The sequence below is a fragment of the Perna viridis genome, chromosome 2 (genome assembly GCF_037379345.1).
Source record: "Perna viridis isolate PV_CMFRI_1.1 ecotype Kerala chromosome 2, ASM3737934v1, whole genome shotgun sequence".
NCBI lineage: Eukaryota > Metazoa > Mollusca > Bivalvia > Mytilida > Mytilidae > Perna > Perna viridis.
This window is the reverse complement of record NC_142446.1, coordinates 43,764,303-43,778,031: the sequence shown is the minus strand read 5'-3', so window position 1 is coordinate 43,778,031 and position 13,729 is coordinate 43,764,303. Positions and strand designations below refer to the sequence as shown.

At 32.9% G+C, this 13,729-nt stretch overlaps 1 protein-coding gene across 3 annotated transcripts in view; it reads left to right on the top strand.

The window, feature by feature from the left end:
• The window catches only part of LOC148625240 (protein TALPID3-like), an 83,338-nt gene that overhangs the window by 64,040 nt on the left and 5,569 nt on the right, over nt 1-13,729 (top strand). For 2 of the 3 annotated variants that reach the window (XM_088568643.1, XM_088568645.1), the window contains exons 15-25: nt 325-484; nt 1,939-2,046; nt 3,044-3,264; nt 4,847-5,128; nt 8,296-8,525; nt 8,909-9,042; nt 10,036-10,274; nt 10,945-11,167; nt 11,760-11,923; nt 12,738-12,907; nt 13,395-13,636. In XM_088568643.1, the coding sequence (XP_088424769.1) occupies nt 325-484; nt 1,939-2,046; nt 3,044-3,264; nt 4,847-5,128; nt 8,296-8,525; nt 8,909-9,042; nt 10,036-10,274; nt 10,945-11,167; nt 11,760-11,923; nt 12,738-12,907; nt 13,395-13,636 (2,173 nt within the window). The remainder of the gene's footprint in view (nt 1-324; nt 485-1,938; nt 2,047-3,043; nt 3,265-4,846; nt 5,129-8,295; nt 8,526-8,908; nt 9,043-10,035; nt 10,275-10,944; nt 11,168-11,759; nt 11,924-12,737; nt 12,908-13,394; nt 13,637-13,729) is intronic. The other variant, XM_088568646.1, reaches the window with a different exon arrangement.

Here is a 13,729-nt window from a genome sequence, read left to right as displayed (position 1 = left end):
TCGGAAACATTACAATTGAGTGAAAGGGAAATCAAGGGAAAAGGGAACCATGATAGGAATGGTATAAAAAAGCATAATCCTAGAGTAACAACTAGAACTAGAAAATAGACAAACACAAAAGAACATGAAATAACCAAAAACGACAGACATACCAGCAAAAGTAAATGAGCAACCTGGACTCTACTAAAAACTGGGAGCATGAACCAGGTGCACTGGTAGGGTAAGCATCCTTTGCTTTTCTAGAAACACCATAAATTGTCATTAGTATGAGAGAAAAAATGTTTGTGAAGTCTGATGTATAATAATATTGCCTATTGTAATTAGAAGACAAGAGCTCCATATGAAGATGAAGAATACATGACTAAAGTTTATGGTAAGGCTAGTTACCAAGGAAAAAGAACAACAATGAAGGACCCATATCTACATTTCAAGAATGATCCAAAACAGAAACCAGATAGACCACCAGGTGTTACTGATAGTAAAGGTATAAAAGCTGAATGGCTTATTTTTTATACTCCACTTTATAGCTGGGCTTTAAGTGGCAGTTTTTATAAAAATCAGACAGGAGGTGATTCATGCCTGACAAAAACCCACCAACTTTACTTTTATTTCCTGTTCAGAATCAGTTACAGACCACATAATCAGTCTTGGTTTTTCATTTGGGAGTTGCACTTTAGAGATAAAATTTATATAGATTGTACATGAAATTAGCACTTTGCTAGAGTTATTGTTCTTGATTTGCTTTTATTTTTATGGACTTTAGTGCGAGCTGAATGTATGGTTTTCTCAAAACTGCAGATCTGAATACAGAAAAGATTAATGTTAACTAAAAATTTAGCATTTGAAGACCCAAAAAACATTGTTTGGTGGGTTTTTCTACATCATGAATCACCTGTACTATAGGCAGTGTCTGAATTTTATATGGAAATTAAAATGAAGGGTTGCTTTAAGTGTTGACAGGTGGTATGGAATATCCATTTTGTATTGATGACTCCATCAAAATCACTTGATGGATCATAAGTAAACTTGCATAGAGCTTTTATTTAGAAAATATGATTGTGCACTTGCTTTTTTATATTTTTAATATTTTATCCAACTAAATTTTTTTTTTTTTTGGGGGGGGGGGAGGGGGTGGTCCTTTGGTTTTGACTCAGATAGAGGGTTGGAGTACCTTATTATTATTTAGGGAATCATTTTTAAATGTTTTTTTGGGGGAGGGGGTGGTCCTTTGGTTTTGACTCAGATGAAGGGTTGGAGTACCTTATTATTTAGGGAATCATTTATCATATATATAATGAACATCATATATTTTTCATCTGGTAAAAGTTAAACTTGAAGTGGATATTTTTGTAATTGTTGTCAAGTTGGTTTTAGAATGGTTATCATATTTTGTGGTTTGTCAATACTTTAATTGTTCATTAACTTTCTGTTTATTTTAAGCATCATTTTTATAAAAGCTATTTTGTTTATTGATTACAAGCTTGTATAGCCAAACATTTTATTAAGTAGCTGTCTTTGTAAGAATCATGCAATGTGATACACCCTAAAAAGGCTACATATTTTTATTTTTGTAATTAAGTTGTTTTATGGGTCTATACTATGGAATGTGTAATTATTCATTCAAATCTGCCTGCTCAGAGGAGATAATCAACATTGACAATCCAGTAGATTCTATTGTATTTGAGTGTCATTTACAGAGTTATCTCCCTTCATTTTGAAATCTACAGTGCATTCTTTGCAATTTTTATCTCCTAAGAGCACGGGTGATATGAAAAACCACATGGTAATTTCTGTTTACTATGACATTTCAAACAAAATATCAAAACTGAAAATATGTAGGCTTTTTACTCATGAATCACATTTTGTATGATCCTTAGCTGGAGTGCTACTTAACTTTTTATTGAATGTAATTCATGAATTATGTTATGCTCATTTAAGGAAATTTGGTAAAATCAGCCAAGTCCCAGACATCAGCTGGATTCAAACAGTTTTATTTCAGTCCAACACATGGAACATACATTCCCATAGCCACAGGTGGAACTACAGGTATATACACCAATCCATATACATGTATCAACTGCAATCAATTCTCCTCTTTGTTCACTTTTCCTCCTTTGAGGCAACAAGCATCAAATGCTTATACGTTTCTATTAATACTTCCTCTTTCAGTTGGTATGCTTTTCTCTTCTGGTTAGTAAGCTTTCTTATTCTTGCAGTTATTAAGCTTTCCCCTTTTAGTTAGTAAGATTTCCTATTTCCGTTAGTAAGCTTTCCTCTTTTGGTTAATAAGCTGTCCCCTTTCAGTTAGTAAGCTTTCCTCTTTCAGTTAGTAATTTTTCCTCTTTCATTTAGTAATTTTTCCTCTTTTAGTTAGTAAGCTTTCCTCTTTCAGTTAGTAAACTTTCCTCTTTATACATATTAAAAGTTTCATTGTAGATTTGCTGAATGTTTTTTGAAGAACCAGTACACATAATTTTACAATATTGGGTGAAATGTGTCTGAAATCAACCATTGTAACTGAAAGTTGCTTTGATACTGTTACCATATTATTTTTCACTGTTGCTTATTTTCCCATATTCTGTAGCGTGAGCATAATTGTGGGTATCAGTTTTTATGGTTGTAAAGAATTACTAGCACTTCAAAATTTAAAAAATCCATTTTGAGGGTACTATTTTTCATGCTTGTTTGACCATTGCCAAAGCTGCAAAAATAAGTGCACTGTGTGAAAAATTAATTCTGCAAACATATTTTCACAGTGTGCTAATTCTCGCTATTTTCCCCTCGGACAGAAAAGCTAGAAAAATAGTACCCACGCAATTGATCTTTTACACTATACAATGCTAATCATTTTTGAAACAGTGAAAAGTTGATACCTGGGAGTATGTTTACTTGACAAGATTGGATATGTTTACAGTAAATACTTGCTAAAAAATATTTTTTGTATTTAAAGAACATAATAAATTACATTAAGCATTGACTTTGTTTTACATCTATTCTTTTTTATGTTATTAAAAATTTCAATTGTGTATATTTAAAATTTAAGGTCCCATCAAGGGAAATCTAGTTCCAATGGCTGTACCACTTGGGGGCCCAAGAATGGATGGAGGCCTAACTGTACCTGTTACCATGCCAACAGATGGGCTGGTAACCTCAACCCCAGTAGCTAGAACTCAGGTTACAGCAGGGAGAAATGTTGCTTTGGTATCCGTTCCTGCACAGGACAGTTTGGTTAATGAGAAACCAGCTCCTGAGCTTTCTAAACAGGTTAAAAATTGTTTGTGTGTTCGTGCTGTTTTTATATTAAGGTGGTAGACCTAGGGTAAGGGGCAGAACTTTTGAAATCAGTAATATATTTGTATCATATTCCATTTCACCAAAGCCTCTCAACCTTTTGTTTGAAGCAGAATAAAATCAATCCAAGTTAATTAGATGCTTACTTAAGATGGATGTAAAATGCTGCATATAAACGTTCCAATGATTTTTAAGAGTTGTGTCCCTTACCCTAGGTTTACCTCCTTAATGCATGTTATGTTTAGCTTATTATAAATAAAAACATTTTTTTTCTAGCTAGCAGGTAAAATGTTTATTGAAGATTAGGAGTACATAATGAATGACTCTTTGCATGCTTATATATGTAGGAAGAAATTAGTCAACAATATTATATTGCAAGTTTTGTACTAATTTTTATTTAATTTCTGTTCATGTATAAACTATGCAAGTGGAATATTAATTTATCATACTTAGATTTATACAGGAAAATAGTTTCACATGATTTTAACATAGATTCCTATGTTTTCACCTGAATGAAGAAAATATGTTTTGTAAAGGAGTTTACACAAAATATTAAGTATGTGATGTAATTTTCTATAAGGACAATCTGCAAGTGAATTTCATCTAGAAATCTTACGAATGTGAAACTTTTTTCTTATGTAGACTACATCTATATTCATACTGTTAAAAATAATCAAAACTATTTTATCCTTATAACAGTATATTGACAATGCTCTAGAATTTTCTACCTGTAAGAGGAAAGTTTGACATGAAAATTTACTATCCCACAAAATAACAATCTATTTTCCATTAAAGTATGAACTTTTAGAGAAACCAGTTACATGACATGGGTAATGGGCAATTGAGAATTTTAGAGCTCTGTTTATTAGTTACATGCATCTTTTGCCCTTTTTATTTAATCCCTCGATGCAGCATACAAGATATCCCATTTGCAGGAGTTATATTGTCTTTATAGCAGAATTCTTGTGAACAAAATTCATACTTTTGTTTTTGTCAAACACCAGACAGCTCAAGATAACATTCACTTTACTATGTATAACAAAGGCATTTTAAGTTAGCTGCAATCTTCAGCCAGATATGTTTTACAAAATTTGTTTTATTGTCCTATTAATTCAATACAAGATATCTGCTGTAATGGGAGACAACTTGTGCAAATGAAAGGAAATTATAACTGCATTCTTTGAATAGGAAGTTTCCTCACCAAATTACTTGGATTTACATTTTTTATCCTCATGTGAAACTTTCATAGTAAATAAGAAATTTTAATGGCTCTGCCTTTCAATTTCATGGTCATTATTCAAAGTAATTTGGTGTGTCAATAATTATATCAAACTGACCACTATGATAACATAAACAGAAAAATTCCTCAAAATCATCTACATGGCTTAACTTCAACAAATTTAAATTTTGTTATTTGTTTATGAATGACATTTACAGTATTATCAAAGCAAGAGGTTGTGTATTTTATGCCTCTATTTGGGCCTGTTAGAATATAGTGGTCAGTCGTAGTTAGTAAGGTCAATATCAACTATCATCCAAAAACTGTTCTTTGTAGGTTCTTCCAAATGTAGATATAGACACAGATATATCTGAAGTGTCTGAAAAACTCCAATCCAAAAAATCGGTTCTTGTATCAGCTCGTTCTGAAAAATCTAAATCTGAAAAATCCAAAAGCAAAAGATCTAAATCTCCACCAAAGTCACAAGAGAAAACTAAAGAAACTCAACCACCAAAACAAAAAGAAGATACTTCAAAGAGATCTATGGTTTTACCTTCACCTCAGCAGTCACCCACTAAAGTACTTGATGCCACTTTTGCTCCAGCTTTGCAGGATGAGGTAATGATTTGTACTTGTCAGAAGTTGGCTTTATGGTTTTCATGGTGATTGGTTGAGATCTTATCACTAAAATTTGATAAATGCTTAGCTTAATGCACATATACAAGTACTTGTACAAAGTGATGGCTATAGACTATAATGAATTCACAAAAAAGGTCCATGGCTTCCCATCCAAGAAACATAGGAAGTGGCTATTCATAGAGTAAGGCTACAATTCTATCAATGAAAACTTCATATGGGTAATATAATGAAAATAGGACACTTTAGGAGGTAGACCTAGGGTAAGGGGCACAACTTTTACAAATCATTGGAACGTTTGTGTTCCGCATTTAACATCAATTTCATGTAATCATCAAAGTTACTTGGACTGATTTCATTCTTTTTAAGATAAATTCTGACATAGGGTAAAAGTGTTCAGCATGATGAGATCATTCTGTGGTCTATCTGTTAGGCCATGTTGGAGTTTTTGCCCTTTTTTGATGTTTTTTTGCTATTTTTAATGGTATTTCTTTCAAAAATCTTCTCCTCTGACACTACTTGATCAATTGGAACCAAATTTGTTATGAATATTTCTTGGTGTATTCTGCATAGAACTGATGTGGGGACTTTTGATCTGTCAAAAAACATGGCTGCCATTACTTAAAATAGAACATAGGGGTCAGACAGTGGTTTTTCATGTATATTTCCAAAACCGTTAGGTTTAACCAAATTTTTTCAATAGCTGAAATGATCCTTATGGTCAGTCCTACCAAAGACTTCTTGAGTCAAAATTGTTGAACAACTTCTTGTTAAATTTATTACCTTTGAAAGGCAAAATTCAACCGGGTGAGTGATTTAGGCTCCTGGGGGCCTCTTGTTCAAATGAAAGCTTCATAGGCTTTGCTGAAATTGAATATAATACAAACATATCGCTGATTTTACGAGTTGTGTCCCCTACCCTAGGTCTACCTCCTTAAATATTTCTACACTACAGTAAGTTTGGGAATAACACAATATAAAACACTGTGATAGGAATGCATCATATTTATGTACCCTGATATTGCAAAGTAAATACAAATCAGTGTTTGGTTTTTAATGCCAATAGATCAAAAATAAATTGAGAATGAGACTTACAAGCCCTGATGATAAACATAAATTAGGAAGAAGTGTTTTCTAATTTATTTTTATTTTCAAATCTTGTTATGTTTCGTAAAAACAAAAATAATGTTGAAAGTCTTACACTTGTGAGAACTTTAAATGTGAGGAAAGATACTTTCACTGAGCTTATTTACTTTCTTTGAAAATTTCTTAATGGTGCAAATTAAATACAAAAGTCAGTGTAATTGTTGTGAAACTCATTATAACAAGGAAGTTACACTTTTAAATGAGAAATAAAATATACCTATACTACACACATCAAATGGTAAAGTCCTTTGTTATTATTGCCTTATCAATTACTTTCATTTTCACATCTTAGGTAATGTAACATTTAAATGATGTTTTCCTACATGTTTGGTTAGTACGTGAGAGTTAATAGTGTTTACTGCTTTCTTTTGCTCCCAATGTCTTATACTTCATAATGTGATATATTTTAGCTGGGTTGCACTTGTGCTCATAATAGATGGGTGAATGTCAGGCGGGCGAACAAGGAATATATTTTTGTAACATTTTTCTCAGTAACTTAAAAATCACAGCCACTAGATTATTTGGTATGCAACTTCAGTATGGGGTCCCATATTATGTGTGCGATTTCAGGTCTGTCACGCTTCTACTTCCTGTTTACGGCAACCTGCCCTTTTCTGTCTCTGACCCATTTTTTTTATTATTTAACCAGCATATCATCCAGTATTTTGATTTTTATCATGTGTAAAAGACTTTTTCTGAAATGATTTGAGAATTTCTCCCAATTTACTTTGTTGATTAAGACATGTCCCCAGTTACCAGTAGTAATATAATTTCTATATATTCATTAGTTGTTTCATATATGGACATATATCATATCTGATTTTAGCAATAGATAGACTGTGTATTTTAGTCTTTAAATAATCTCACAAAATACTAATGAATTTTCAAATATTGTTGAAAAGAACTAAAAATATATGTTTCACATGATAAGCATATGATGAGTACATGTGCCTTCCTTGATGGGTAAATGGAGAAAAAAAATATATGAATAATTTTTCTCCATATCCTGAGCATGTTTGCATGCTATTTTATTTCATTGTAAAATTACACATTCTATATTAGAAACCTTTCTTTTCATTAATCTGTAGCATCCTTTGACATGTGTTTTCATGTTCTTTAGTATGGTATCTTTTTATTATATATCTATATACAACTGTATAGGCTGCCAATATACCCTGCTGTGATAGACAGTAGCTAATTAGTACAGATCCTTGATCTTTTACAATGTCTGTTCTATTAATAGACTGATTTCTATAGTCCTCTATTATATCCATTATTAAGCTCTACATATAGATTTTAATTGAAGGACTTATTCCATACAAAGCAGTATAATTACAGTGATATAGATGATCTCTGTTATATTGGCACTATATATAGTTCCCGTGGATACCAGTAGCAACAACTTTTCCCATTGTACTATATTAAGGTTCTGTAATGTTCAGTACAGTTATTGCTAGGTGCTTAGGATTACATTACTTTATTCTCAGTGATCATGTCACTGAAGATTTCTTCCATAACCTGATTGCTGTTTAAAGTTCTTCTAATTTTTAATAAAACTCAACCATTTGCAGATAACCAGGGGCAGATACTTAGGGGAAGGACCCAGTATATCCCCCACCCCCTATTTTGGGAAAACATTTTCTTTTTTGGTATGACAACTTGATTTTTTCATTTATTCTACCTCCAAATATTTTTCAGTCTTACTTCGCACCAGCCCCCAACCAGAAAACCTGGATCTGCCCTGGAAAATGTATGACAATTTGGATCATTTCTCTGGGTTTTTTTTTTTACTACCAGTGAACTACAGATACAACTTAAATGTAACTTTGCTCCCTCTGGTTATTGCTATTTCCATTTATCTCACATTGTATGTGTTTATGAAAAGGTTCCAATTTACTGTCTCTGTAAAAGAGGTATTTAAATGGATGATATTGTGAAAATGTAGTCATGGTTGTAAAAAAAAACTTCTTTAACATAAATTTACATTTTATTTGATTTATAAGGTGGCCAATGAAACTGAAATTTCAATGGCATATGATGATGATTTTGATCCTGAATCAGCTCCAGGTATGGAGTTACCTGGTTATCGTCCCCCTACTCCTCCTGAACACAGGGAACCAGGTCCAAGTTTCCCACCTAAAATTCCTGGTCATGACAGAGTCATGGCTGCCTCTGATGTCATTGCTGAGGATATTAGAAGGAAAGAGCTCCTACACAACAAGGCTGTAGAATGGTAAACTATTGTAAAATACATGTTGATAAGTTGTTAATTATTTTCTAACCCCTGAAAAAAATGGGAGAAAAGATAATTTCATCATGCAAGTTTATCATCTGAGCAGATTGTATTCAAAGTGTTTTATTGCTACTGGACTGCCTACTCTAATGTGGGAAAATCATAACAAAAAATACAGTATTTCATTTATTTAGTGTATCCATTAGCATAATGACCTAGGCCACTTACTTCATGTTATACATAGCACAGTAACAAGCCAAAAAGGAAGATTGTTTAAAACATAATGTTGGTTTCAATGAAGTACACATCTTAAAGTAAACAGTAGCTACATATCTTTAAAATACTGATTTTACTGGTTTGATTTAAATTATTTTTGTTAAAAGGGTTGAACAGGAGATGATGGCAAGAGTTATTTCACAGATGGCTACACAGAGGAAGGTAGCACCTCCTCAGATTGGCCATGAAGTGGAGGAGGTGGAAGAAAGCATCTCTAGTGATCATGAAAATTCAATGTTTTGTAAGTTACCTCTTGTTACCAAAGAAAACTCCATCTCCTGTAAGTTACCTCTTGTTACCAAAGAAAACTCCATCTCCTGTAAGTTACCTCTTGTTACCAAAGAAAACTCCATGTTGTGTAAGTTACCTCTTGTTACCAAAGAAAATTCTGTGTTCTGCATTAACACTCTAATATCATGAAAATGTCATGTTTCGTGAGTTCTCTCCAGTGATCACAAAAACTTTTTGTACTGTAATTTCTCAATAGTGATCAGGGTAGGTTTTTCTGCATTCTTTTCAGAGGCCATTAAAACTTCATGGTCTATCAATTATCATAAGTAGACAGGAAAACTCAGAGTTTTGCAAGATCTCTTTATTGATCATGATTACTCAATTTTTTACCGATTATGGGTTTTTAATGTTCAGCTAGTTCTCTCTTGTGATCTGGAAAAAAAAATTCTGTATATCTATCTAGTGTTCAAGATAATTACATGACTTGTAAGATCTCTTTAATGATCAGGAAAACTCCTCTTTCTGTAAGTTATATCTATTAAAAATGATTACTTTTCTGTAACCTAAGAAATTTGAGGCTCTTAGTGCTCTTTTTGATCATGAAAGCTGTCTGTGCTGTAATATCTGTCTGGTGGTAAATATCATGTTACCATCCAGGGAGTAATAATGACTCAAACAGGGAGGTATCATAAGTCTTTATACAATAAGTTCTCAAAAACATGAGTACACCATGTGCTGTAAGTTCTTGAAATAATCAGGATAACTTAATAATTTCATTTCAGAAGTAACATTCCTTCTGATTGGATAAAAAAAAATTGTCCATCATCTCATAGACCAAATTTTGTAATGTGACTGTGATGTCATTAACCTTTTTAAATGATTTTTCTTGTTGAATTTTGATACTTGAACTAAATTGCAAGGAATGTTCTATAATTTCTTTGTGATATATGATAACTTCATGTTCTCTAATTTTTGCATGTTTTCATTTACCTTCTATTTTCAGTAATGGAAGCATTAGGCCACACTGGGTTAAAGTTATTTATAGATGCTGGTGTTCCAGTAGACACCACTCTTGTCAACTCCTTAGTGAAGGAATGTTTGTTGGAGAAGGTTGTCACAATGTTAGGTCAGAAACCAGATGATGCTCGCACAAGTATGACCCAGGTTAGACAGGAAACCAAGATGGCTGCCGCTGCTGCTGGAGGAAGCAGAGAGCAGGAGGAAACAGGATATGTTAGAGAAGTATGTTATAGCATTAGAAAGTAAAAATAGAGGAAATCATTGTTGGAAAGATATTAAAATATGTTAAATGTCATCGGTCATAGACCACATCTGTAAAACTAAAACAAAAAACAATATGCAGCAAATGAAAGCAAACACAAGAATCAATCGAGATTCAATAAAAAAAAAATTGTATATGTTCTAGCTTCATTGTTGATGCTTTTATAGAATCATGAATTACATTCAGTTCAATGTTTAAGGTATTAGAAACATTTGTTTGTCTATCCACGTAGTTTATTTATATCTTGATTAAATTCAAATTATCTCCATTGTTTCAAGAAAGTATATGAAGCTATGTAGAGTTACCTCCTACATAATTTGCCATTGTTAATGACAAAATAAGATGAATTATGAATATTTTTGCAAGTAGTTGGTGGTCAATGTTTAAAAAGACTAGATGAAAATTTATTATATGCTTTGATGGCACAGAGGAAGTCGTGTTGTGGACTCAAAATAGACCATAAATTTTGCCCTTACTACCTTGTGTGACACCAACCACAGAATTTTTTTTTCTGTTTATGTAATAAAAAATACATTTTAGATAGATATTACTGATAATTGAATGTGATTATAAATGAGGGTTAATGGTTAACACTGCTGAAAATATTCTATTGTGTTCTGATCGTTACAGGATGAATTTGGACAAAGACAAGTAAAGACCCCACAGCCAACACCCAAGTCTAGTCCAGTTATGTCCCCTGTTAGAGTAATGTCACCACCATATACACCACCAGCCTCTCCTCCAGTTGAACAGGAAGTGCATGCCTATAGACAACCAGTGGCAGTACAACCTGAATATGATTCTGAGATCTCAGAATCTATTGATATCAGCGAAGAGATTAGAAATCTTCAAGGTAGTTTGATATTTCAGATATGATTTTGTACAAAATTTTTGTTGGCTACTCTTTCACATGTTGTTTTTATGAGGCTTCTCTGATATCCTTAACTTTAATCTTCCACATAGTAAGGTATTGAGCTCATATCACATAAATATTATGCACCATTATTTTCAATGTGAATTTGAAACGATGTACTGTGAAAGTACTATTGTTCATGGGGTACTAATTTTGTGGTTTTTGTGGGAAGGCCAAACTACGAAATTTGGTTCCCAATTAAAAGATTTCCATTGATGTGTATACTGAAAACCTCAAATCCACGAATTCAAGAATCTGCGAAAATTGGTATCCACGAATTAAAGTACTTTCACAATATTGCATTGCTAATTTAAAGTAGAAGATTCCTTGTACATTAAGTATCTAGCACTGTGCATCTTACTGCATTGTCTGCAGTGCACCCATTGATTCACTTTGCTTACTAATCATCCAATTTTGGGGGAGACTGTTTCAATAATGGTTAGTGTGCTGGACTTAAACACAAAGCAGGTGGTGCCATGAGGGAATGAGTTTGTATCTCATTTTGTTAAATAAAATATAATTTTTACCAAAGGAAAACTTGTGAGACCAGATGAATTAGTCACAGGTAGAGAAATACATACTGTGGAGACTCCTGTCCCTACTCCTGTTCCAGAGGAGGAGGTAAAAGAGGAGACAAGACCTGCCTCACCACCACCTCCAACACCAAGACAGGAGATTGTAGTACCTAAAGTACGGGTGAGTAGAACGGAATATTAACATTGAGGAGACGACAACTGACCTTTTCTTTGTCAAGGTAAAACTATAATGATCAACCCTTTAGACCTATGGCCTATGGTCTGTTTAATTTTACAGCTGCACTTACTTTTTTACTGTGTATACAAACTCAATTGGAACTACTTGGCCATTTCTGCTACACTAAAAAGTAAACTTTAGATACAGAAGTGAGAATTTCTTGAAAAATTTGCAGGAATTGTGATGATATGACTATCAAAGTTGTTTCATCCACCAGGTGGTATTAAAAAATTTAGTTAGATATCACTTGGAAAAAAGAACAATAACTTCAAAGAATTTTGGTGAGAATTGAAGAGCTAAGAAAAAAAGTAATGGTAAAAAATTTAATCAGTTCAACTATAATTAAAGAATCAGATTACACAAGTTCCTGACAGATTCTTCTGCCTTGTGCCCTCGAGGTTGTTCTTTTGTGTAGCGAAAGGCTGAGGTGATCTGATTGCATTCAAAATCTGGGAAATATTTACAGAATTTTTGAAAAATTAATTTTTAAGATTTTTATTACAAAGACAGTAAATATTTTAAATGCCTTAAGAATCAGGCACAAGCAAGCTATATAAAAATCAATCATTTTACTAATCACAAGAAGTAAGGATCGAAATTTTATAATTAATTTTTCAGATTTCTTTTTTATTTCCACTGAATATCTTGCCAATAAATAATTGAGTTGCCCATGTCTTTACCTGTTTTATCCAATCCACAATTAATACAACAATGTTTGTGTGGTCAGAATTTATTTGACTCTTTAAATTACTTTCAGCCTCAGGAGGTACCAAAAGAGATTCCTCAAGAGCCAGAGGTTGCTCTCTTACCAGTAAAGGAGATAACCGAGCAGGCTACCTCACCAGAGCCTTGGGGCAATCCTGACTCACCATTACCTGAGGAAAACCCTGACTATCTGGAAGATATGCTAGACCATCCTGCTCCCATGTGAGTATTAACAGATTCAAAATAATTATTTTATTGACTAATTTTTAACAAGAATTTTCTTTTATTACATTGAGAAATCCTAAAATTGATTATGTCAAGCAATTGTAATTAGTCAGCTATATTTTGTTTATTGAAATGACAGTTGGTTTTTAAATAATTTGATTTAAATATACTGTGTGTGCTGGAAAAAGCTTAATATTTACTACCAGAATTGTCTAGGGTTAAAATTAAACCATTGAAAAATAATTTTTTCAATGAATATAGAAAATGTGTGGTCTTTTTTTCCTGCAATATTTTCTACTGTTTGATAATAACGAGATAAACATAAGTTGGCTTCAAAGATTATTTGTTTTGTTTGAGTGATTGGAAACTCGCTTTTATCATCAATTCTGTTCTTCATAACACAATTTTGTCAGATTTGGCTTTATTTGCAAAAACTGCTCCACATTTAAGTTTCATATTTTGAATGATAGCATTTTAATTTTAGAGTCCTAACAGCATCGCCAGGTGATGATGAAATGATAGTTCACCCTACATCACCAACCCCTGCTATAAGGGTTGCCTCCCCTGTCAAGCCAGGTACACCTGAGAGACCACACAGTCCTGCACATTCTGATACAACTACCATGGAGTCTAGTATATCAGACACATTGAACCAGAGTTTGTCGATGGGACAGTGGCTTTTGAGTAAAAGTGATGGAGAGGTGGCAGATTATATACTGGATGATGGTAATTATCTCCCTTTGAGGACATATTTCATTATGTTTAACCACATTGACTTTCTATGTCAAATTTTAAGTTCACATTATAAAACCTTTACAT